This window comes from Pipistrellus hanaki (assembly GCF_964339955.1).
Source record: "Pipistrellus hanaki genome assembly, chromosome: 5".
Classification (NCBI taxonomy): Eukaryota; Metazoa; Chordata; class Mammalia; order Chiroptera; family Vespertilionidae; genus Pipistrellus; species Pipistrellus hanaki.
This window is the reverse complement of record NC_140507.1, coordinates 21,287,478-21,314,828: the sequence shown is the minus strand read 5'-3', so window position 1 is coordinate 21,314,828 and position 27,351 is coordinate 21,287,478. Positions and strand designations below refer to the sequence as shown.

Here is a 27,351-nt window from a genome sequence, read left to right as displayed (position 1 = left end):
CCACAACATTATCCTTCTTAACATTCCGCAGCAGTTTTAATTGTCCACTTATTTTTGTGACTGTTTAATCCTTAGGGGTTTCTTTCTGTGTGGAGCCTTTACAGGACCACAGGCTCCATATGGGTGGAGATTAGATTTCTACTCCATTATTACTGTATCTTCCAGTACTAAGCACCGTGATTACAGCATAATATAACTAGAGGCCTGGTGTGTGAAATTCATGCACGGGTAAGGCCCCTAGGCCTGGCCAGCGATCAGGGCCAATCGGGGCCTTCCGGCTGCAGGCCTAGGCCTTCCTTCTGGCTGCTGCCTGGGGCCTTCCTTGGTTCTGTACTGCCCCTTGGTGATCAGCACATGTCATAGTGAGCAATCAAACTCCTAGTCTCCTGGTCGAACTCCTGAGGGGACACTTTGCATATTAGGCTATTATATATAGAGATGTCCAAAAGATATTTATTGAATAAATGAATGGGCATTTTAAGCTAGTCTGGAATCCTGTTTTAAACAAGGTACTTCGGTTTAGCCCAATCTTTATTATTTGTTAGCTACTAAAAGACAACTGATAATCACTTACAATGTTCTTCTGTTTGTCTTGCAGTCAACTTTGACCACTTTGAAATTCTGCGAGCCATTGGGAAAGGCAGTTTTGGGAAGGTGAGGATCCAAATGATTAATAGGGTTATGCAGCTCAGGGAACAGAGTCCAAGAATGTTCAGATTACCAAGTTACTGGAACCACCAGGAATAGTTCAGAGATGTCAATGTAAGCTTTAAATCTTTGAATGTGAGAAAGATGCCACCTTATTTATTTTTTTCCCCAAGTTGTACCATGTTTTTATTTTTTTAAGAATCCTATCATGAAAAATACCCATATATCATTTAATTTTTTGGAAGAAACTTCTAGATTCAAACCCTGATATTAGCTTCTTAGTGGAGATGTATCTTGAGAATATTTATATTGAACTTGGTATTTTAAAAGTATTGCTGTCTACATTATCAGGCATTATATGAACCTCTAAAAATACATAAACAATATAGACATTGTGTTTAGTGTTATCCCTTTCTGAAAAGTCTTTTTTGTTTAGTTATACCACTTATGGGTACAAACGGAAATTCTTTGTACAATGTCATTTAGCTTGGCAGCTTTGCCCATTCAGTTAAGTCACTCAAGCAGAATGAGGATGTCATTTGCTATGGGAATTTCCTGACAAGGAGGCAGCTATTTTCTCCAAAATGCTGTTTAAAAAACAAAAACAAAAACAAAAACGTCCCCAAAGGAAAAATAGATAAATTCATTTGAGAAAGCAAAGATTTAAGAATTGATTTTATACATGGGAAGAAAATGACGTTTCTTTACTCTGAAATCAGAACTAAGTAGCAACTTTAGCAACAGAGAATTTGCAACTGATAAGGCCTCCAAGCCATGCTGAAGACTCATCTTGTTCTGCCGCTCATCACTATGATCCGTCTCCCTGATCACTTTTTCACTCTGGTTTGCCCCAATAGGTCTGCATCGTTCAGAAGAACGATACCAAGAAGATGTATGCAATGAAATACATGAACAAACAGAAGTGTGTCGAGCGCAATGAAGTGAGAAATGTCTTCAAGGAACTACAGATCATGCAGGGTCTGGAGCACCCTTTCCTGGTTAATTTGTGGTAAGTGTTTTGTTTTTTAATATAAATTTTGATTTTTAAAGAGAGAAGAAGGAAGAGGGAGGGAGAGAGATAAACATTGATGTGAGAGTGAAGCATCGATCTGCTGCCTCCTGCACAACCCCCACTCCGGCAAGGGGGATAGAGCCTGGAACTCAGGCATATGATCTGACAGAGAATCCAGCTAGCAACCTATGGGTGAACAGGATGATGCAAACCAACTGAGCCACATGAGCCAGGGCTGTGGTGAGTGGTTTCATTGCACCTCTGAATGGATATACTCCTGTCTTCATCCCCAATACTGTGGTATGAGAGTACCTTGATTTCTAGGGTGCTATTGCAAAGTCCTTATTAGGATCTTCCTTAAGGACTTTTATTCTCCTTGGTGTCTTTGATTTGATAATGAAACAAAATAATTGTTTTATTGTCTCTTGCCCTAGAGATCAAGTTTTAATTTTAAAAGTATTGTAATTAAAAAGGTCGAAAGAATGAGTACTAAGAGCTTTCCCCTTAAAATGATTGGCAGTAACAGAGTGGTCACTGGTTTGATTGCCCAATCAAAGCACATGCCCAGTTGCAGGCTCAATCCCCAGGAGAGGGGCGTGCAGGAGACAGCTGATCAATGTTTCTCTCTCATAGATAGATGTTTCTATCTCCCTCTTCCTCACCCTTCTGATCTCTCTAAAATCAATAAAAACACATTTTCTAATGATTGGCAATAAAGCTGGTTTCCTTGAAGCAAGGATAGGTTCCGTGTTTCTCATCATATAGAGTTTAACAGAGTTGGAGCTACTTTAAAATATATATTTTATTGATTTTTTACAGAGAGAAATAGAGAAGGACAGAGAGTCAGAAACATTGATGAGAGAGAAATATCTATCAGCTGTCTCCTGCACACCACCCCCCATTGGGGATGTGCCCGCAACCAAGGTACATGCCCTTGACCGGAATCTAAGCCGGGACCCTTCAGTCTGCAGGCTGACACTCTATCCACTGAGCCAAACCGGTTTTGGCAGCTACTTTAAGTGATGGGTTTTCAAAGCCATTATTACAACCCCACGCTTAGAAAATGACGAGGCTTGGCTTACCTATGACTTCCTGCCCTTTTTTTTTAATGTGTGGAGGTCTTTCTGTGGCTGTCTCATCTTGCTCTACATTTGAAGGCAGCCATTGTGTTCAGAGCCCATTCTTAAAGCTAATTCCGTAGGACTGTCATTTAAATATGCACGCCAAGCAGTGCTTACTTGCAGGCAAAGGCAAGAAAAAGGTCTTTATTCAGCAAATACTAATGGAAAAGTAATTGACATGTCACTGTGTATTTAGGGACATTCCTCTGGAGGAACCAGTGCATGAAACCTGTCTCTCTCCTTCTTTAATTAACACACTTCACTTAACATGCACTTTGCTCAAATGCTACCTACTGCCATTGAATAGAAGATGGTTCTGGGTGGCTGGGAGACAGGTCTGTTATAGCTTCTGCACGACTGAGACATGGGAGAGTCTAATTTTGGCTCCGGCTCATGCATTCAGCAGTATTTTCGAGGGGCCCATTGAAAACGCTGCCATGGAAGAGTTAAATGGAGGCAGCCCTTTCTTCCCCATCCACAGCAATCATCAAATTGCCCTTTTTCCGTCTCTCTCCACCCTGAGAATAAGGAAGTGCTCTCACTTCACAGGCTCTTTTTGTCCATAGTCACATTTTCTTCTTTAAAAGTTCACTCAACTAATTTTCTCTCTTTAAGACTGGGAGCCCTTCAAAAGACAGACAGCCTTTCACCCTTTCCTGCTTGTCTCTCATCACTGAGTAGGTAAGGCTGATTTCATTATAATCTTGTTTTTTTTCCCCACCACATGGGTGGGTGTAACGAGACTTTAAGCCAGCCAAGGTTTGCAGACTTTGCTATCTGCTGACATGGCGTCATTCCAGATGACTTTCTGTTCTTCGTGGGTGCTGACTTGGTGACGACATGACATCTACCCTGTCCTTCCGTCTTCTCACACTGAATCTCACAGTGGAACACTGGGCGCCATTAACACTGAGAGGAGAGAGGAGAGATACCCCACCCCTCATCCCATGATTCTAGCCCCACGTTCAGAACTGAAAATTGGGAGGGGAACCATTCCTCCAGGTACAGCAGAAAACCTTTATCTCTTATACCCTGAACGAAAGGTCTTCTAATAAATGCTGTCTGCCTTAGCTAGTTTGCCTCAGTGGGCAGAGTGTCAGCCTGCTGATTGAAGGGCCCCAGGTTCGATATCAGTCAAGGGCATGTGCCTGGATTGTGGGCTCCATCCCCAGGGTGGGGCATGCAGGAGGCAGCCAATCAATGATTCCCTTTCACCATTGATGTTTCTCTCTCTCTCTTTCTTTCCCTTCCTCTCTTAAGTCAATAAAAATAGATTGTTAAAAAAAAATGCTATCTGCCTTAGTAAGTACAAGCATAGTAAATGGAAGTCACTCTTTCCACAACTATTAAGGACCTTGCAATATTTCTGGAGGTGTGATTGTGAGCAATCTTTATCATTAAGTCACGTTGTTCGAAGTTAGAGTTAATGGGTATGACTTGGGTTGTTTATATGAATGAAATGAGACAAAGTGCTATGCTCAGTGCCCAGCACATAGTAAGCATCTTACAAATTCTAGTTCCTTTCCTTGCCCCATTAAGGTGACACATTCTGAACATGCCCATCAAAGTACATTTGAATGATGCTTGGAACAAGGCATCATGGGAAGTTGTGTGTGGGGGCATGGAGGGGTTTTCAACTCATTCTCTGTAAGAGCTTATGCTTGTCTTACTTGGTTTTCCACCCTCATTCTGCAAATCAAACAAAAATAAAGCATCCCCAGTATGTTAGGCACAATTTAGTCAAGATTTGTGTCTTGGGTTTAACTGGACTTACTTTTACATTCCCAAAGCTTCAGGAGCCAATTTTCTTAAGAAGCACTGTACAGTTAATAAAATAGCAGCAATATTTTTTGAACTCCTTGTACCCCTTTGTGTGTTCTAGTTTCCTGATATGCAGAATATGCTTCTCAATATTGCTTTCAATAATCTTCTCATGTATTCCCAAAATGTCCCTTACCACAGGGATGTGTTCAGAAAATTCTGGATTTCAGGCTGAGGGAAAACACAAATTGTTTCTCTTGTAAGCAGGTTTACTTTGTTTGATAGTGTATGCTTATATAGGTATAAATAAACCTTTTCTGCTCATGTTAGTCAAATTGAAAAGTATACAGAATCACATTGAAAAACAGAAATTTTTCAATAATCCTATCACTTTGAAATAATCACCCCTAAGGTGTTCTGTGTACTTCCCAGTAAAATATCTGCATTGGGTTTTCTGTTTTTGATCATGCATTAGCTCTGTTCACTTCTTCATTCATGTATGTATTTACTGAGCATCACAGACAAGCTGTAATTAGATAAAATACAGGATGTACGGTTACATCTGAACTACAGATAAATAACCAATAATTCATAGTATATGTCCCGAGGATTGCACAGAACATATTTTAACTGGAGATTGTTCATTATTCATATTTCTAATTTAAGTGGGCATCTTGTGTTTTATTCGCTAAACCCAACAACCTAATTGTAAGAGGGACTCACACCACGGAGAAGCCATGTCAGCAGGAGTGAACAGAGTGCCTGACCTGCCTGTCTGACATCTCCAATACTCAGGATAGGCTGACATGGTCAAATGGCATGTGGCCCAGGCCAGTGTGGCTCAGTGGGTTGAGTGTCCTTCCATGCAATGAGAGGTCACAGATTTGATTCCCAGTCAGGGTACTGGGGTGTGTGCAGGAGACATCTGATTGATGTCTCTCTCTCACAATGATGCTTCTCTCTCTCCCTCTCTCTTCCTCTCATATCTATAAAACCATATTTCAAGAAAATGTCATATAAATACATTAACTGTGAAAAGGGCATGAAAAGTATAAAAGGGAGTGTGTGTGTATGTGTGGGTTGAAGAGTTTTAGGGAAGGAAATTCACTAGCTTAGGAGCAGCAGTGTTAAAGGTGAAAGAACATTCTGATTAAAATTCAAATCTTCCCAGCCGCCACGAACCTGGCCCCACTCCGAACACAGTGGTCAGATGTAGGCCAGGTTATGCAGCGAAGGCTGCCCGGCAGGAAAAGCAAATAAAATCTTCCTGCGAGGCCCTCGCTGAGGGCTGCTAACAAAGCCCTGGCAACCCACAGCCTGCAAACAAACGGGCCCCAGCCACGCCGGGCACAGCCTGTTCCCCAGGTGGCTTTCGCTAATTGTGATTGAATCTGCAGCTGCACACAGCTCCTTGGGCTCCACTTTCCCCTACACCCAGCTCCCTCCTTACCCGCTTCTCTGCTCCTGTGAGTGGGAAGGGTCCATGTGTCATTTCGGGGAATTAGGAGATGAGATGGCCTGTGTTCAGTGAAAGGGACCATGTGTCCTGGGAGTGTGAAAAGGGGGTCCTGCCAGAGGGCTGAACGGAGCTGAGTAAAAGGGTTCCCGGGAAGACACCTCCATCATTTGTGACTCAAAACCAGTGTTTCTTCAGGGAATCACAGACTCTGAGAACTCAGGGCAGCCTTAGGGCACCAGAATCAATAATAATAATAATAACAATAATATTAACAATACTAATAGCAATAGTAATAGTGTTCCTATCCATGGGATTCTACTACTTTTTGGGTTTTACATAGATTATTTCATGTGTTCATCCTAACAATCTAGGTTGATAGGGATTATTATTCTAGTTTTACATGTGAAGAAATGGAAGCTCAGAGAGGTTGAGTAATTTTCCCAGAGTCACACAGCTAGGAAGTGGCAAGGCCAGGACTTAACCTTGGAATCCTGACATCAAAGCCTGTGTTCTTCTGGCTACACTATACCATCCTCCATAGACATCTTGTGACTCCTTTACATAATCTTGTGCAAGGAAACTGAGTTTATTTTGTTTATTGTCTTTCACACCCAATAAGAATACAGACTCCATGAAGCAGGTATGTTTGTATGATCTGTTCACTGCCTCATTCCCCAGCTCTCATAATAGTGCTTAGCACACACGTTAAATGAATGAAGTGGTTTAGTGGTGGGGCCAGGTTTCTGGCTCTTGCTTGTTTGCTCTTTCCCCATCATACCACTGCTACCCTTTGCACGCTCACAAACATCCCTTCGTTTAGTCACACCCACTCCAGGATCTATGCAGGCCCTAACATCAGAGAGACCCACATTTGAAGCCCTACATCACCACTTGGTATCTACTAGTATGTGAATTGAACAAGAAACCTTATCTCTTCTGCTTGGCTTCCTCATTTATCATTTGGAATAAGAGCAATACCCGTGGCAAAGGTACTGCTATGAATATGTATATAAAGCAGCTCACACATATGGTAGTAGGTGCTTAATGAATGGCTTTAATAAACAACTCAGGGAAGCCCCTTCCAGAATGGAATTTCCCCTCAGACCCCACAGCCAGAGAAGACTCTTAAGTGAGCAAGTTCACTTGAGCTGGAGCTGGCCTGGGCATTTGAAAGCCTCTTTTGTTGTTGTTGTTCTCAATTATTAAATATATAAATCATTCTTTTGACTGCATATATCGATAATACATATATAAAATATGCAAATGCATGGAGTTCTAATGAAAACAGAAATTCTATTACTCAGAAATAACTCTATTACTTTTCTATTGCTGCTGTAAAAAATGATCACAAACTCAGTGACTTAACAAAAACTGGAGTACTTGAGGTTAAAGCTCTTTTTCTTTCTTTTTTCTTTTCTTTTCTTTCTTTCTTTCTTTTTTTTTTTTTTTTTTAAATCTTCACCTAAGTATTCTTTTTCCTGATTTTTAGAAAGCGTGGAAGAGAAGGGGAGAGATAGTGAGAGAGCCACATCAATTGGTTGACTCCTGCATGCACCCTGACCAGGACCGAGGATTGAGCCTGCAGCCAAGGCTGAGGATTGAGCCTGCCTTGACTGGAGCCGAACCCGGGGACCTTCAGTCTGTGGGTCTAGGCTCTATCCACTGAACCAAACCAGCTAGGGCAAAGCTATTTTCATAATATTATATGTTTAAGATTATTATTTCCCTTCTGCCCTGCATTGTTATTTACACTACTGTTCACAAACAGTCATCATGTAATCAATCAATGAATATATAATTAAGCAGAACAATGATTACTTATGGGTTGTAGAGCTTAACTAAAAGGTATATGGCAAACTTTTGGAGTGGCTGAAATACTCTGCTACCTTTACTGTGATGCCAATTACATGAAGATATCCTATATAATAGAAGGCTAATATGCAAATTGACCAAACAGCAAAATGACCAGCTGCTATGATGCACACTGATCACCAAGGGGCAGAAAGCCGGGCTCACTGCTGGTGAGTTCAGCAGTGGTGGCGGGAACCTCTCCTGCCTCTGCAGCAGCACTAAGGATATTTGACTGCAGGAAGCATGCTAAGTCATCAGTCAGACATCCCCTGAGGGCTCCCAGACTGGGAGAGGGTACAGGCCAGGCGGAGGGTCCCTCCTCAACAAGTGCACAGATTTCGTGCACCAGGCCTCTAGTATATTTGTAAAAATTCAGTATGTTGTACACGTAATACCTGTGCACTTTACTGTAAATGAATTGTACCTCATTAAAAGAATATGAAAAAAATTTAAACCCATAAATTTATTATCGTACAATTCTGAGAGTCAGAAGTGTAAAATCACACGGGGCTGAAATCAAGCTGTCAGCAGGACTGTGTTCCTCTGAAGGTCCTAAGGAGAGTTTATTTCTTTACCTTTTCCAGCTTCCTCAAGCTGTCTGCATTTCTTGGCTCACAGTTCCTCTCTCTGTCTTAAAAGCCAGCAGCAAAGCACATTCAAAATCCTCCCTGCTTCTGACTTTGGGTCCACCTGGTGACCAAACTCTAGCTGGGTTCCTCGGAGCCCTCTTCTGAACAAAACAGTTTCTAAAAGCTCAAGGCTACATCCGTAAGATGACCTCAGCTCCCCATTAAAGTGTTTGCCTGAGAAAACTCAGTGCCGCCCAAAGAACTTACTGTCTGTTCCACCAGCACCAGCCAAAATCTACTTTAGCCTCACAATTTATTGCCTCTGTCTCCAGTGACCTTGCTAAAATCATATTTTTAATTACAAAATTATATTCTTAATAGGCCTGTAGGTTCTCTGGGATTTTAGTAGTTACAGTTATGTCATTAACTAATAATGCCAGTTTTAGCTCTTCCTATTTGGTGGTCTTATTTTTTCTTTTCATGCCTCTTGCACTTGCATTGAGAACAATATTGAGTACATGTATGGTGGACATCTTGTCTATTTGTCCTGCTTCCATAGGGAAGGTCTTCAGTATTTTAAGATTTCATCTGTACTTTGGCTGAAGAATTACACTGTTGGGGGAAATTATGCATATGTGAAATCACTCTTTAAGACAGCTAATATTTTTGAGGATTTATACCTTTGAGGTACTATGCTAAGATATTGCATGCATTATCTCATAGATTGTCATATCTTTGTCTCATATATCTTCAAATATCATATGTCTCCTTACAAAGATGACTAAGCCAACGATGAGAGGTTTGATTCCTTGCCCAAATCACAAACCCAGAAAGTGATAGCAATTCCGGATTCCAAATCCCACCCTCCAAATTCTCTAAGGTCCTCAGTGTTAACTTATGTTTTAATTTAAATATGTATCATTACTTCCAAATCTCTAAAACCAATTTTTTTAAATTAAATTCAGCCACAAAATCAAAAGTTTAAAGAGCCATTTAAAATAACTGGCTCTGAAATTATAATGTTTTAGTAAAACAAAATCAACACGTATAACTTACTACACTCCAATTTGAGAAAAATTATACCTATTCTTGCTTCCCTGGTAGAGTTACAACCACTGGGCATCAGAAATAGAGATGGATAAAAGGACCACTTGAGATGAGAGAAAAAGGCAGGAAAGATCCCAACCTTTCTGAAGATGTACGTGGTCTGGTTTGACTATAAACACGGGGCAGGTGAAGGGAAGTGGGGTGCATTACAAATGGAGAGGTTAGAAGGAGGGCATGAAAGGCAAAATAAGAATTTCTATTGCCCTGACTGGGTAGCTCAGTTGGTTAGAGTGTCATCCCAATACACCAAGGTCGCTGGTTTGATTCCCCAGTCAGGGCACACAAGAATCAACCAATGAGTTGATTGGAACAACAAATTGATGTGTATGTCTCTCTTTCACTCTCTCTCAAATCAATAAAAAAATAAAAGAAAAAAAATAAAAGAAAAATAAAGTACTATTGCCCTCTCCCCATCCCTGGGCAGACAATATTAATTAATCTTGGCAAGGGCAAAGCTATTTTTATAATATGCTTAAGACTATTGAGCCGGGACCCAACCTTAGAATCTTGGCCCTTACTGTCATGCCTGAACTAGTAGTTCAGTGAAGTAGGCACGGGTGTGTGTGTGTGTGTGTGTGTGTGTGTGTGTGTGTGTCTGTCTGTCTATAATTGGTAGCAGTGCTGGGAAATCCTCTCTCTACCCTAAAATTCGGAGACTGGGCTGGCAACTTGGTCAGTCAGGAAGTAAATTGCCTCTCTGGCTACAGAGGTAGAGGCTAGACAACACCCTGAGCCAGGTGAACATTAAAGTGTGACTCAGCACGTCCTGGACCTCTCTCAGCCAGGTCAGATCTGCGCAGTCACTCTCAGAATCACCAGTGGCCACTTGCCAATCAATGACCCCCTTAGATCATCTCTCTCCAATCAGCCTATGAGTCTCATGAAGCACAAAAAATGTCAACATCAAAATGTACTTTTCTGAATCCCTGATAAACACCATGGGTAAGAGTCTGATTTAATTGTTCCTTGTTATCATCTGAGCTTGTATCTTGGGTTTTCATTTTACATGGTTACATCTTTTATTCCCCTTGGCTTGTGGACTGGCTGTCCTAGTCTCTGAGGTAATGGCTCCAGAGATTCTGTAGAAAATAATTAGTCAAATTTTCCCCAGACAGGCTTCATAAGTAACATCTCTGGAGCCAGTGTACATGAGCCCACAGATGGCAAAGTATCACTCAGAGCTCTGTCCAGATAAAGGTCAGTGCTGAAGGAAAGCCAACTACTCCATCAGAACGTCAGGAAAATAATTGGCAACCTGTTATGTGTGATTTTTAAAAAATCACCCACAAAATTTTTCATTGTGTAAATCATGGATGTTTGTTCACTTTATTTGAGGCTATAATTTATGGTTTGAATCAGGTAAGTATGTGCATTACTTTCTCTGAGGATTTCATGAGCCCCTACAATCAAACTCAGGTCCTGAAAAATAAAAATGAGCAAAAAAAAAAATTAGGTTCTTCTGTTGGTCTTATTAAAAATGTTTTTATTGATTTCAGAGAGGAAGGGAGAGGGAGAGAGAGATAGAAACATCAATGGTGAGAGAGAATAATTGATCAGCTGCCTCCTGCACACCCCCTTACTGGGGATTGAGCCCGCAACTTGGCCAAGTGCCCTGACCGAGAATATAACCACGGCCTCCTGGTTCATGGGTCAATGTTCAACCATTGAGCCACACTGGTCAGGCTTTTCTGTTAATCTTCATCATGGTTTCCCGCACTTCTCTCTCACAGCCCTTAGCACACACTATAACCACATATTTGCTCATGTAAATATTTGTTTATTTGTTATAAATGATTAGCTTCAAGAAGGGGGAAACCATGTTCTTTAGTTTACTCCTTTATCTCCAGTAACTGTACATGTAAATAAATATACAATAAATATTTGTAAAATAGCCATTGAATAGACAAGTGCTCATTATAGACCAAGCTGTTGGGGAGCAGGAGGTTGGCTCTGATGTATGTAAGGTGAGCAAATCACAAATTCATCACATTGCTCAGTCAAATGAGGAATTTAGGTAAAAAAAATATTAATTTTCCTGATACAACATAATATAATGTAACCATCTATATAGATAGGTTCCATACCAGAGAAATGACTGGGTGCTAGGGAAGTGCACAGAAAGAGGTAACATGTAATTTGTGTTTGGCAAGAATAGGTTAGGAAAGATTAAAGTAGAGGAAAGATGAACTTTGATCAAGGGTGTTAATGCACAACAAGTTTCTTTTGCTTGAAATGTACCCAATAATTTATTTTTCCAAAAAATGTATTTTTAAATTAAATTTTAAATTAAAATACATTACAATGTATTTTAATGTATTTTAATTTTTCCATCACCATTTTCCCCCTCTATGTCCTCTTCCACCTCCCAGCCCCTTCCCACTACAATCACCACACTGCTGTCCATGTCCATGAGTTCTCTCTTTTTTGCTCAATCCTCCCACCCCTCAACACCCTCCCACCAGAGCTGTCTGCCTGCTTTCTATCTATGAGTCTGTCTACCTGCTTTCTATCTATAAGTCAGTCTCTATTTTACTTGACATTTCTTATAACTCTTACATGGTAGTGCCCTCAAATCCATTCCACTCACTGTCCAAAGGATCTATGTAAACCCTAAATGAATTTTAGCTATATGGGTATTTAACCTATACATACACATGATACACAAGAGTGAGTGAGGTCCTTAGTGTGTTTTCATGGGGGCATTTAACGGTGTGCTTTTTCCTTGGAGAACTTAATAAGGCTACTTATGAGACAGAAGAAGTACTATATACATTTCAAATGTTCTTGCTCCATTAGTGGGTGTTTCTGAAGTTAAAAACTTCTGGAAATTTGACAACATACTCTAGAGTAGGGGTGTCAAACTCAATCAGAGAAGGGGCCAAAATCTAAAATCCAGCCTAAATCGCGGGCCGAATGGTTTACTGAACAGTCATAAACTGACAATGTCATAAACTGACAGCGGAGTGCAGTGATGATAGCGCGGTGCGGGCCACATTGCAAGGCCTGGCGGGCTGGATTTGGCCCGCGGGCCTTGTGTTTGACACATGTGCTCTAGAGAGAGGATGTGGGGGTATGGGAACTCCCAGATGTTGCTGTTGGGAATACAAAGATCATTCACCCTCTATGGAGATTAATTTGGCAATAATGAGCAAGAATTGCATGTGCCTTTACCTTTGTTTTATCAAGTCTTTATCTTAGGGAACCCACTTCTAGAAATCTACACCAAAGTCAGACTGGCCAGAATACAAAAAAAATATGCATAAAGGTTTTCACTGTCACAGTGTCAGTAATAGCAGAAGACCAGAAACAACCTGACTGCCCTTCATAGGGAACAGGCCGAGTATCATTATGAACTTAGGATGTATTTATTATTTATCTTAGCTTACATTTGTGTATGCATACGTACACTATACATTTACCCACATCAAATATCTTCATTTTTTCTATTTCTGTCCGCTGAGAAATCCTAGTAACAATAACAACCAGATTACAGCAAACACATCTACCCCCCAGATAGTCTGGAAGAGGACATGTGCAAGGTAGCTGGGAATATTTTCACATCAGAAAGTCATAAAGTTATCAAAACCTCCTAGGGTCATTTCAAAATAACATATGATTCAACTTAAATATTTTCCTATTGGTCAAAGAACAGTTATGAACTGAGCATCAACAAGGATGATAGCATCAAACCCATGAATTCATTAGTTAAAATAAACTTACTGATTTTTTTGGGGGGAGGATTCTAAGAAACCAACACATTTTGAAAGTGACAAATAAAGCCGGGACCAGTTTGGCTCAGTGGATAGAGTGTTGGCCTGCGGACTGAAAAGTCCTGGGTTCGATTCCGGTTGAGGGCATGTACCTTGGTTGCTGGCACATGTACCTTGGTGTGCAGGAGGCAGCTAATCGATGATTCTCTCTCATCGATGTTTCTAACTCTCTATCCCTTTCTCTTCCTCTCTGTGAAAAATCAATAAAATATATTTAAAAAAAAATTTTTTTTTTAAAAGTGACAAATAAAGCCTTAATTTGTTCCATACCTCTCTTCCTATTTTGTCAGTTCATTTTGTTCATTAGATTCCACATATTAGTAAGATCATATTGTATTTGTCTTTCCCTGTCTGGTTTAATATCACTTAGCATAATAATCTCCAGGTCCATTCATGATGCCTCAAAAGGTAAGATCCCCTTCTTTTTTATAGCTGCATAGTATTCCGTTGTGTAAATGTACCACAGCTCTTTTATCCACTCATCTACTGATGGACACTTGTGCTGTTTCCAGATCTTGGCTATTGTAAATAAAGCTGTTATGAATACAGGGGTGCATATAATCTTTCAAATTAGTGTTTTGGGATTCTTAGGATATATGCCCAGAAGTAGGATCCCTGGTCACAAGGCAGTTCCACTTTTAATTTTTTGAGGACACTCCATATTGTTTTCCACAATGGCTGCACCAGTCTGCATTCCTACCAACAGTGCACTAGGGTTCCCTTTTCTCTGCATCCTGGCCAGCATTTGTTTGCTGGCTTATTGATGATAGCCATTTTGGCAGGTGTGAAGTGGTATTTCATTGTGTGTGTTCTTTACATTTTTACCATTGAAAGTATTACAGATGTCCACCTTTTTCTCCTCCTCCTCCTTGTCCCACCTCCATTCCCAAGCCTTCACCACACTGCTGTCTGTGTCCATGAGTTATGCATAAGTGCATATAAGTTCTTTGGTTAATCTTTCCCCACTGCTAATCCCCTGCCTTCCTTATGAGACTCCTTAGCCTGTTCCATGCTTCTATGTTTTGGGATCTATTGTGTTTTGTTCAGGTTTATTTTTTGTTCATTAGATTCCAAATATGAGTGAGATCATATGATACTTGTTTTCTCTGACTGGCTTATTTCACTTAGCATAATACTCTACAAAGTCCCTCCAATGCTGTCTCAAAAGGTAAGAGGTATTTCTTTTTATAACTGCATAGTATTCCACTATGTAAATATATCACACGTCATTTTTTATCCACTCATCTACTGCCGGGCACTTGGGCTGTATTTATAAAAGCTAAGATCTGGAAATAGCTCAAGTGCACATTATGGTTTTAATTTGCATCTCTCTGATGATTAGTGACTTTGAGCATTTTTTCATTAGATTGTTTATCTTCTTGGTGTTGAGTTGTGTAAGTTCTTTTTATATTTTTGAGATTAGTTCCTTATTAGATGTATCATTAGCATATATGTTCTCCATCCAATGGGTTCCCTTTTTATTTTGTTGATGGTTACTGTGCAAAAGCTTTAGTGTGATGTTGACAGACACAGACAACCATGTGGTGATAGCCACAGGGAAAGGGTGGGGGGAGGTAGGTGGAGGTGGGCAAGGGAGAAAAATGGGGATGGGAAGAGACTTTGTTTGGGGTGATGGGCGCATGAGCAGGTGTAGATGAAATTTTATTGAGTTGTACACTTGAAATCTGTATGGTTTTTCAAACCAATGTCACTCAATAAATTCAATTAAAAATTTCAAGCAATTGTTTTACCTACTTTACTTTTCCTAATAGGAACTGTACCTGAGAGTAACCAAAGAATTGATGAAAGCCAATTTTTCTTTATAAAAGTCCTCCAGCTAAAATACAAAGGGGAAATGAGAGAATTGAAATATCACATCCCTAAGGAATTTTTGGATCTAGACAGTAAGATGATTAATGGCTGATAACACCATGAAAATGTACTCTTATTAATTTTATGCCTCCTGATCAAAGATTACACATTATCTGTGAAGTAGTATTTCCACCAAAAAAATTAAATCTGAATCTGAGCAAGCTTCCAGATCTAACCAATTTTCACAAAATACAGAGCTGTGGAACACTTAGAAAGATGTGATATGAATGCAATCAGTAAAATTCAGATTGCAGAAATGCTACAGAAAGAGTGATTTGTTTTTTTCAACAAAAAAATTATTAGGAATAAAAGAAGAGGTGTCAGGTAAACTATAAAATTAAAAAGAAAAGATTTTAAAGGTGCATAAACCAAAGGTAATATGTGAATCTTATTTGACTTCATTTAGAAGACACAAATAGTTTATAATTTTTTAAAGGATCATTCAAAGAACAATCATGGAAATGTGAATATTCGGCATTTGATGAAAAGTACTAAATATTTATATAGATTAGAAGTGACTTATCTGTGTTAGTTCCTTTCCTGATGAGACACATATATTACTTTTATTCCTTTTTTAATTAAATACATTTGACACATAACATTGGGCAAATGTAAGGTGTACAACATGTTAATTTGACATATTTACATATTGTAATATGATTGATATGTAGTGATAATGAGCATATCTATCATGTTACATAATGATCCTTTTTAGTGCGTGGTCTCAGCAAGTTTGACGATTATAACACAATATTGTTGTCTACACTCACTTTACTGTGTATGTCTCATGGCAAGAAGATAACATAGATATATCAAAGTAGAAAATATTTTTGTTAATTTTTTTGGTCTTTAAAATATAAAAATATGAATAAAATTATTTATAATTTTACCACTTAGATAGCTGGTTATCTTATTTTCAAGAAAAAATTATGTCTATATTGACATATACACAGGGTGTTCCAAAAAAAAAAAATATATATATACACACACACTTTAATAGCTGGGAGCTCAATTTTGAAAATGAAATTTATTTTTATAAATACTGCCTTTATAATTAAAGTATGTGTATGTATTTTTGAGACATCCTATATGTAATATAATTTTTTTCATGCTTGTGTGTATATCCTTTAAAAAATATATTCTAAGTATCAATATACTATTATGATTTTTTATATATGGAATTATGTTGTCTGTGATTAAAGGCACTTTTACTTCTTTCTTTTCCCTCCTTCCCTCCCTCCTTGCCAGCCTCCCTCCCTCCCTCCCTCCTTCCTTCTTTCCTTCCTCACTAATTATACTGGCTAGAACCTCCAGTACTATATTGAATGGAGGTGAGGACAGATATTTTTGCTTTGTTTCAGATTTTAAGGGTAAAGCATTCATTCTTTCCCCATTAACTGTGATGTTCACTATAGGTGTTATTGTGGCCTCCTTTTATCAGATTCAGACAGCTTCATTTTATTCCACATTTGTTAATAGTGTGGGGTTTTTTTTGTTTGTTTGTTTGTTTTTATCACAAATGAGTGCTTTTCCTGTCCTACTGAGGTGATCATATGTTTTGCCCTTCACTCTTAATACACGATGTATTACATTGATTGATTTCAGATCCCTTTCGGTCATGGTATATAATTTTTTAATATGTTGATGGCTTTGATTTGCTATTTTTTTTTTGAGGATTAACCCTGAATTCTTATCCTGAATCAGGAAAAAGTGGGGATAATGATATTACTTACCTCATAGGTTTGTAGTAACAATCAAATGCAATAAAATACATAAAGTACCTAATATCATGTCTGAGACATAGTAAGCTCAATTAATGGGAAGCATGCTGGTTATACCACTGATAAAAACTATCTACATATAATTACCTCATATACAAGAATAAGATACACTGGCATAAAACAAATTTATCTGCTTATTACCAGAGATGTATTACATTTATGAGTGGAAAAAGGAAGGTAATTATAATAATAGCTAACATCTGTTACTTGCTATCTTCCAGACACTGTTGTAAGCCATTTATATGTTTGAACTCACTTATCTTCCCAAAAGCCATATGAGGCATGTTCTATTATAAACGGGGAGGCTTAGGGCTTATTCCAATTATTACAAAGATGTTAAAGGGCAGACCTGAGATTTCAAGGCCAAGATTTTCACCATTATGCTATGTGAAAATGCTTTGTGTTAATAACTTTACATACAGTATATCTAACTTACTCTTCACCATGTGATACATAAAACCATTCTCAATGTACAGGTATCCTTTCTGAGTTTCCTTTAAGAACCTTTCTCTAAATTCATGTGATATTTAACCAGGCCTGCCTGAAGCCTGTGCATTTCTCACGTTTATTTCCCTTCGATGTGATATATTTGAAATCAATCAATGTCTTTTCTCCAAAATCGAATAGCTTTTAGGAGCAATAACTAATACCAGTCATGTGTCTACCTTGCTTTGCTAGTTGGATGTATAAGAACTGACCCTTGCTTAGGTAGAGTCTAAATGAGGATTTGTTGCAATAGTGCTGCAATTGGCAGTAGCTTCCCCCGTGTCGTTTTTCTTTTTCTAAATATATTTTTATTGATTTCAGAGAGGAAGAGAGAGAGACAGAGAGAGAGAGACACACACACACACACAGAGAAACATTAATGTTGAGAGGGAATCATTGATCGGCTGCCTACTGCATGCCCCCTACTGGAGATAGAGCCCACAAAACTGGTATGTGCCCTTGACTAGAATCGAACCCGGGTACCCCTAGTTCACAGGCTGACATTCTATCCACTGAGCCAAATTGGCCAGGACTCATCATTTTTCTTGACTTCCACCAATAGAAAGAAAGATGTTTTTCATCACTAGCTGGTGGATGCACACACAATGACACACGTTGTATTCGCAAGAACCAAAGTTTCATGAATAATATGTAGCCTTACATGTTAATAGAATTTATTCTGTTATTTAACCTATTTCATTTCTTCAAAACAACAGCCAAACTTATTTCACAACCCATTAATGGGTGGTGAGCATCAATTCAAAAAACACTGCATATGAGAATATTCTAGGTCTCTTTCAGTGCTTAGACTGAGGTTTACCTCAAGATGTGATTTGTCTAAACTTATTTGGTAACCATGCTGATTTTATAAAAATAGAGCCTAGAGAATGTGTCACAAACCCACCTGACACTTTTGTGTTAACCTTGCTTTTCTCTTTCCCTTCTTTGTTTATTCATTTATTATTTTTTCTACAGCTATTTGTAGAGCGTACGCTTCAGATAGTGGACAAGTACTGAGAGGTCGAGGATGAGTAAAAGCAGGCATGCTTTCTGATAGCACAGTGAGAATGAAAACAGGTCGCCCAATTGCACACAGGAAAATATTTTCAAATCACCATTAGTTCTGTGAACAAGAACCCAGCATCACATAAAACAGGAAGCCAGGTTTTACCATGGACGTGGGACATGGCTCAGTGGGAAGTGGCACTGGGGCTGAGACTGGAGAGCAAATAGAAAACAAGCAGACAGTAGACAGCATGGCCCACACCATGTCACAAGCTTCTTGGACCAGAGGAAGGCATGGACTCCTAGTGGAGGAATGAAAAGAAAAGATCTTAAAGATAAGTCTGGAAAAGGAAACAGGGCCAGATTGTACAGCAAGCATGTCAAACTCAAAGGCTAACACGGGCCAAATAAACAAGGCATGCGGCCCGCAGGCCGAGAGTTTGACATGCTTACCATGGAAATAGATGAAAGGGTTTTACAAGCCTGGAGAACATAAGACTCACATTTTTAACATGTAACTGTGCTGTGTGGAATGAATTGGAGATGTCTTAGGATAAGAGAGAGAAATCCGAATAGCCTAATACAATGGTCTGAGTCAAACATAGTAGACTAGGGTGCATTAGGGAGGTGGCCTTTTATTATTTATTTCCCCTCACTGAGCACGTTTTGCAATGTCTTTCCCATGCACTGGGACCAGACTTGTTCATTTTGGAGCTATCAACTAAGAAATAATAACCCATGAGGTAGCATTCCAAAAAAACAAAAGGTGTAGAAATGCAACAGTGAGTCCAGGTGCTAAATGACCAAGATACAAAATAACTCTTACTCTTTCCTTTAAAAAAGAAAAATACTAATAATGATCTAAACTTGCATATTCCAGCTATCACCAAACTGTACTATTTCACTAGGTACAGATCTAGAAAATAAAATAGTTAAACTCCCTCTGAGAGTTTAAATTCTGAGACAGAGAGTTTCCAGATTTTATGTGCTGAAGGAGAAAGATGATTTTTAACAGCTAAACCTGGCTCCAGGCTTAAATAAATTGAGATTCAGACTGGGCAAAGGAAGCATGTTGCTTCTTGCCTTGTCTTCTTTTTCTTTGATTAATAATTCCCTGCATGGTTGAACATTGTTGTTATCTTGCCATGATGGGCACCTTTTCCAGTGTGTTCTTAGAATAAAAATAACTTAACCCTAATAAGAAAAAAAGTTCGCTCCTGCAGGGTGAGTTTAATAAAACCACTGTCCCCCTTCGAGTTGAGTGGAGTCATGGGGAGAGTCCTCTATCTGTCACTAATTTCTCCACCTGCCTGCCTCCAGTGGCGAGCTGAAGGCAGTCACAGCTGTTCTGAATCCCACCCCCATCTGCATAGATTGTTTCCATTGGCATCTGGATCTGTTAGTAGTTGACACTCAGTTCTCATCCACCTCACCCTCTCTACCTGATTGATTGGCCATCCTAAAAGACTTTGCTCACAGCCTAAGCAATCATTCTTTCTGTTATGTTAGCTGAGAGGACTCTGAGGTACAACAGGTCCCAGGCATGGTTGCATAGTAATTACTGTTGCTTACCGAAAGAACTGTAAAACACAACAAACATCATTCTAGTGGTGCAGTTGGAAAGATGGTGAGCCAAACAGCTCAGGTGCAGGCACCTTTCCTGGTGCCCACAAAACCTATGGCAGAGACAACCAGCCAGTCATTGCACCGAGGTGAAGAATGTCATTTCCTAACAGGCAATACCAAAGATGTGTTTCTCAGATTTTCACAAAGCACTTCCTGTGTTTCTGTCTAAATTGCCCCCAGGAGCTTCATTTCCGACATCTTCTGTGTGACTCAGTCTTCCGTGGTAAACACGATTTTATCTATTGAACAAGTAAACATCAGGACAGTTACTCCTCATTAGAATCTTAGTGCCTCACATGAATGCTTCATGGAATTTCTCTTTTTTCTTGTGTTTTCAAGTCCCTTCCTTATCCTTCAGCACAATGATCATTATAAAGAACAAAATGTACGAAGTACCGTTCACCCATCATTGATATTCTACATTTGTTTCCTAAGCAGGGAATTGGTCACAAGGAATTGGTTTGCATCCCTGGACACTGCTTGCAGGCACTAATTCTCAGATTCAAGTAAAACTTGAACATGTGATTTCAGGGACATCATGTCAAGAGAAACATGTCAAAACAGTGTTGATACAAAGAGCTCTATGGGGATGCCAAGTCTTTGAGGGAAACAAAACCTATCAAAGCAGTAGGAAAGCATTTTTTTTTTAAACAGGGAGTTCTTTGCAAACAGCAGAGGCCAGATCTGCTCTCCTGCGGCTCATTTTCTCTTCCCATCCCTCTACCTCATCCTGCTCCATCAAGCGTGAAGCCTGCATCGGATCATTCATCCTGCCTAAAACCCCTCGGTGTCTCCCCAGCACCTATAGATTCTGAGTGAGCTCCCATCCTGGGATCTACCCTCTGCCTTCCTCTCCGGACTCACACTTCCCCATCCTCCCTGTGATTCCAGAAAACCCACACTGTTTCCTTTCCCCACACACACTCTGTTTTCTCCCCTGTCTGTGCTTAGCATGTGCTACTTTTCTCTTTTGACTATGACTTTTGGACCCGGAGAACTCTTCAGATCAGCCATTTATTGGGTGCTTGATTTTCGTGCATTACTTGAACTTCAGTGAGCCTTGATTTCCTCATTTGTAAAATGGGAGCATAAAAGCAGCATTCTGGGACTGCTAGGTGTATTGCTGTTGGATGTTTCTGAGTCTTCCCCAGGGAAGAAGTTGCTTAGTAGAAATGTCAGTGATATTAGCTTTATTTTTTAGTTATTTTTTCTTGTCACCATCCTTCAGAAGGTAGCTCGGGTTTTACCTCTGGTGAGAAGCGTTCCCTCACGTCCTCTTCTCAAACCCTAGGTAAATCATGTCCTTGGACTGTGCACTTACTTCTTTATTGCTCCTTTTAAATTCTTTTCCTGTCATTAGTGTTGGTTCATGCTTTTTCATCGTGTTGCTGGGCAATGAAGCATGGCATGGGGAAATGGGCACCAGAATGCTTCCAGGAGGTTTTGTAATCCACATTTTATGGGCCTCTTAAAAAGTGTAGTTAGGATATGATCGTTAATGGTAAGTGAATAAGTGAGGTTTTCTTTGTTTCCTTGGCTTTATAACTTTGTAAGCTAGCAGCTAATGAATGCCTACTATATTCCAGGGCATGACTTAGCTATTATACTTCTTTTTTTTTTTTTACCATGTTCAAAGGTGGTAGATATTATTATTATTCCCATCTTATATGAGTGGAAACTGGGGGTCCAGAGCCATAGAGTGAATGATAAATCATCTACTCCCAAAGCTTGACCTCTTAGTTCAACCACACTCTGCTCAGATCTGTAGGGTGTCTTCACCTCCAGGATTCCTCTGTGTGTAACTGTTCCACACACATGTTTCTTTCTGACTCTCTCCCAGGTACTCCTTCCAAGACGAGGAAGACATGTTCATGGTGGTGGACCTCCTGCTGGGCGGGGACCTACGGTATCACCTACAGCAGAACGTCCATTTCCAGGAAGACACCGTGAAGCTCTTCATCTGTGAGCTGGCGATGGCCCTGGACTACCTGCAGAGCCAGCGCATCATCCACAGGTCAGTCAAGTCCAAGGGGACAGCCTTGGACTGAGCGCACAGGAGAGAATTCAGTATTCAACAGAATGCTGCCTTCAATGGGTCCCTGTGGAACATGACATTTAACACCCACCTAATTCTTACATCTATTCCCTGAAGTAGGTTTTTGTCCTTATTTTGAAGATTAAAAAACAAGACAACTAAGCACATTGTGCCCTAAGACCAGAACCAATGAATATTGGTGCTATCTTCTAACTTAGCTTAGAAGAAGAGGAGAAAGGTGACACACAGGAACTTAATAAATATTAAATGAATTAATTGAAATACTAATAAAGAAGTTCATAGGAAGGAAAGTCTCTGGGGAGAACATATGAGTCCTAACTACCTGTCAGCAGAGAAACTACCTATTTTATACACTTGGAAACATGTATGTTAAATAAAGACAAATACAGTTGATCCTTGAACAAGACGGGGAGGGGTTAGAGATGCTAAGACCCATATCAATGAAAACCTGCATATTACTTTTGACTCCCCCAAAAGTTAACAAGAATGGTTCTTCAGTATCCTCAGTATCTTGGAAGGCAGAGGTGGGGTGCACGAAGGGGTTGTTTCCAAGACCATCCTCAGGTACCAAAATTCACAGATGCACAAGTCCCTTACACAAAATGGCCTACAGTCTGCTCTCTGCATCTGAGGATTCCCAACTGCAGATAGAAAATACTGTTTTCGATCCATGGTTGGTTGAATGCGCAGGTGCCAGACCCTGGGATAAGAACAACTGACTGTGTATTTATGGGGGGATCAACATGTACAAGGACCCGTACAGATCAAACCTGTGTTGTTTCAAGGTAAATATAACAAGGCAGCTATAAACCCAAAGAAACAATAGAGAAGAAAGATAATACTTTACATTTATAGAGAAATTGGTAGTTTTAATGATGATTTCCTATGTGACATATCACCTGATCACCGTAATAATTTGTGGCAAGTAAACAGAGCAGACACAGTTAGATTAGTCTAAATATGAGAAAAAATCATGATTAGGAGATACTACATTTTTACCTAGCTTACTGGTGGGAATTTTGAACCCAATCACCATCAAAGCAGCTACTATTTCCTGATGACATGCGGGGCACTGCTAAGTACTCTCACGTGGTATCTTATTAAATTCTCAAAACTGAAGGCAGAATCCTCATGTCATTTCAATATCCCCATTACACAGATGAGGAAACCACGGCTCAAAGAGTTGCCGAGGACAAACAGGTGACAAATGGCATTGCTAGGATTTAAACATAGGCTTATTGATCCCAGGGGGAGAGTTCCGTCTGCTACCTCAACTTGCATTCATCACACACCATTAAATGAAAAATCAACACATGTGACCGCCAGTGTCATCTCTAGTCCTTAAAGAATTTGCTGAGTTTTTAATGATAATCATATCTCATTTAGTAAGATATGATTAATATTGGCTAGATAAAATATTTGCCCAACCACAGCTAACATTTATGTGGAACTTATCTTGATTAGTAAAGAGGCAGCATAATCATTTATAGATTCTCTGTGAAGGCACCATGAACCAATTTTCTTTTTCTTTTGGCCTTGGGCCGGTACACTTACATAGTTATTATTTAATTTCCTGTCTTTGGAAGGGTTTATTTGTACTGTAAATGTGCTCTTCGGAAAAACAGATAAGTGGGGAGCAGACCAGTGAATCATGACGTGGGAAGTAAATTTACACACCTGGCGCTTTGTCAATAACTAGAATCCTGTTCCCAGCGGTCTTTCTAACACAGGCTCCCACATTGGTGTCTGCTCTCCCACAGCGCTTTCTCAGAACGTTGCTTGTTCGTAGCCTATGGAGTCCCTCCCAGAGCCTCCAAGCTCACTCATCCTCCCCACCAATAGCCAATCACTGTCTGTTTTGGTTGCTGGCATTATAGATCTCAGAAAGGAGACAGGAACTGTGGGAAACCAAGCCTTTTAACCGTCTCCTTTCTCTGTTTGAATGTGGGTTCCAAGCCTTCTTTCTCTGAACTTCATTCTCCCTCTCATCATGAGTCACGATGCTCTGAGGTCTTTTGCTGTATGCTTAGAACTGTGCTCCTAAAGGAATTCTGGAGCAGAAAACCCAATCCAAAACAAAACAGAAAACTTGATACCATTGATACCCTAATCCCAAATATCACTGTTCTGTCCTCTCCCTGTTTATTGCTCCCACATCATTTTGCCACTTTAGTAAGAAACCAAGATTGACTTTCTGTTCAATGCCCTTCAAACACCCATGATTATGACTTTGTGCGTGACTTCAGAAAGGCCTCTTTGTACTGAAATGTCTCTGCATCATAGCACATGAATGGAAGGCAAACTCAGTGACATTTTGAACGCTGTGTTAAAATGAAATGACGTGCTCTGGGATGAAGCAAACAATGCAGGGGCATTTCTATTGCCTCCAAGGTCCACCCTCCGCCTCATGTCACAATCAGAGCAGCTTGCACCTCTCCTGAGGAATTGTGGCATTTATTATGTGTAGTTAATTAATGTCTGTTTGCTCTTCCGAGTTGTAAACTCCGGGTGTTAGGGCCATGTATGTTTTGCTTTTCATTGTATAATCAGTGTGCAGTAAAATATGAAGGAATGAAGACTGCCTGAACCACACAAATGACTGGTTGACTAGAAGCACAAAGTTACAAATAACAAAGACAAAATTGAAACATAGCACATGACAACTAATAGAAATTTTGGACCTACCTTGGTTTTCACCTTGGGTGATCTTATCATCTATTGTCCAAACCAGAGTACGCCTGAGGATGAAAGGAGTTGCTGTTAATAATTATGCTGGGACAATAGGCAAAACTAAAAAAATATTCTGGGAAAATCAGGACATATATCAATATCATGAAGACTTTCCAAGATAGGCCTTTTAATTGTGAGAGAACTCTAATAACAATTACTTTCTGCGCTCAGAGTACGGGGATCAGTTTGAAGTGGTATCAATTTGAAATGCTGTCAAATGGCTGAGAAAACATGGCCATGGTAAAAATGAGCAGTGTCTCTTTGTCTATGGCATTTAAAGAACAAGGACAGTGACTCTCTGAGCGGGGGGCTTATGGGGCAGAGTTAAAAGCATGAAGAGCAACATAGGAGAGATAGAAGCTTCGGAATATAATTCTTTAAAATCTCGTTCTTCAAAAGAATCAATCAGTTTGTGCTGGATTTGATTGACTCTAAAAAAAACAACAAAACATTTTTCAGTTGCTTGGAAGACTGGATTATAAGACACCTCCTGAGTTCCAAGATACTAAAGTGTGAGTGGGGGGTTGGGGGGGTGGGGAGGGAGAAGAATCGCCGAAATATAGTAAGATTCCCCAGACAAGGAAAGACCATCTGCGTAAACCTGCAGCTGTACAATATGTGACTTCCTAATTTCAGATGAGAAATGTTTTGTCTCTGGACATGGTAGAATATTCAGGATTATCCATTAGAGTCAGCAAATATGTGTGGAGCAGAAAACTGGCATTTTTCTGAGGGCTTCCTGGGTACCAGGCTCTCTGCTAAGCAATAGTGAATTATTTCACCCAATCTGCCCATAGCCCAGGAGGCTGGTGGTGTGACTGTCCCTATTTTATAGTTGACCAATCTGCCCACAGCCCAGGAGGCTGGTGGTGTGACTCTGCCTATTTTATAGCTGATGAAACTCTGGTTCAGAAAATAACTTAGCTAACAAGTAGGTGAGGCATCACTTGATAGAAATGCAGAGGCCTTGGCTACTCTCCACCCTACAGATGTTGAGCAGAGTCAAGGATATAGTTTGTAAGGCTCATGTCCACCTGCCTGAGGCTCCCACGGCCTGGCTGTACAGTGAAGATGACACGTGTGGAACCAACAAATGGCAGAACAGCCTAAAACCAGAAGCTGAATTGTGCAAGAAAAACCAAAGTATTTCAGAGAAGAAAATGGTTGGGGTAACAAAACCAAGTTTCTTGAGAGCTCAGAGGGTTTAGAAAGGATGCTAATAGTCAAAGTGGGAAGAAGAATCTAGTCCTTGTAAAGGAAGCTGAGTAAAAATTCTTATGCGTCTCTAAGTGGTAACCTTGGATGGGCTATTTTAATTTTTGTTCCTATTCACTTTCTTGACAGCAATGTCTAGCCTAGTTTATTTTTTAAAAATATAATAGGTCCTGTTTCTGACATAATTTCCAAGTGAGACATGGAGTTTTATTTTGTTTGTGGATTTTCTAAAAATCCACAGATTTAAAATTTTTTCTGTACTTTCCTAAATTTGTAGAATATTTAGCTAGTTTCTCTAAATTTTAGAATTGTTCTTTTCTATGCTTGTTGTGAAAGACACGGATTGCATAATAACCATTAATTTGCAACATTAGGCAGTTTTCTTTTTAGTCAAGAAGTCAAATGTTTTGCTATGAGGACAGCATTAAAAATCAGCTTTAGTTTCCAAATTATGGCCAGTTTCTAATTCAGTATTCCTTTTTACTTACATTAAATTGGTAAGTGAAGATTTTAAAATATGGACAAAGTGATTATTTGCTTTTATTTTTTTAAAAAAAGGCAGGAAAATAAAATTCATTACAATCCTTCCTATGGGATCATACTATTTAATTCATTGGTTGTCACAGTCTCTTGGATATAGAATAATGGGATGGAAAGTAATTATTATAGCCCAAAAGATAAATGTGTACTCACTCCCTTGTCAGGTGTCAGAGAAGACCCAAGTATGAATTTAAGCTGATGAGATTAATTGTATGGGACACTTAAACAGTAAATCATCTTGGATCAAAATACCAGTTGAGTGGTATTTTGTGATTGTCTCTTCCTCTTTCTGGGAATTACCCCTACTCTAATGAAGATATAACTCACTGATTTCTAAATTCCTATAGGAATGGGATAAAACTATAATTAGGAAATTTGTATAAATAATTACAGTACAGTGGAGAGAGTTGCAAAAATGTCATTTCTAATTGATGAGAGATATGTTGAAGTAGGAATAAGAAAATTGATGATTGTAAAAAACAGACAGATGAAATTTTTTATTCATCACCTTTGTCTTCCTTGCTGTAATCACAGGAACCAATAACTGACACCCTTGTTCATCTCAGAGCTTCTGTTAGATGCACATCCCCTCTTGGATTGCAGTAGCTACTTGTGAGACGTTTCTATCATTTTTCTAGAAATCATCATCTTGATTGTGAAAGAAAAAGCTTAGGAATAATGCTTTGGTCATAAATATTCATTCAAAATCTGATTTTTGAGCTACTTCACCAGGCAGTGCTCT

At 39.5% G+C, this 27,351-nt stretch overlaps 1 protein-coding gene across 3 annotated transcripts in view; it reads left to right on the top strand.

Moving 5' to 3' along the window:
* The window catches only part of STK32A (serine/threonine kinase 32A), an 86,050-nt gene that overhangs the window by 20,822 nt on the left and 37,877 nt on the right, over positions 1 to 27,351 (top strand). For all 3 annotated transcript variants that reach the window (XR_014794972.1, XM_084883172.1, XM_084883173.1), the window contains exons 3-5: positions 599 to 654; positions 1,506 to 1,657; positions 21,909 to 22,082. Coding sequence is in view for 2 of the 3 variants with exons in the window: in XM_084883172.1 (XP_084739298.1) it covers positions 599 to 654; positions 1,506 to 1,657; positions 21,909 to 22,082 (382 nt within the window). In the remaining variant the exon portion in view is untranslated. The remainder of the gene's footprint in view (positions 1 to 598; positions 655 to 1,505; positions 1,658 to 21,908; positions 22,083 to 27,351) is intronic.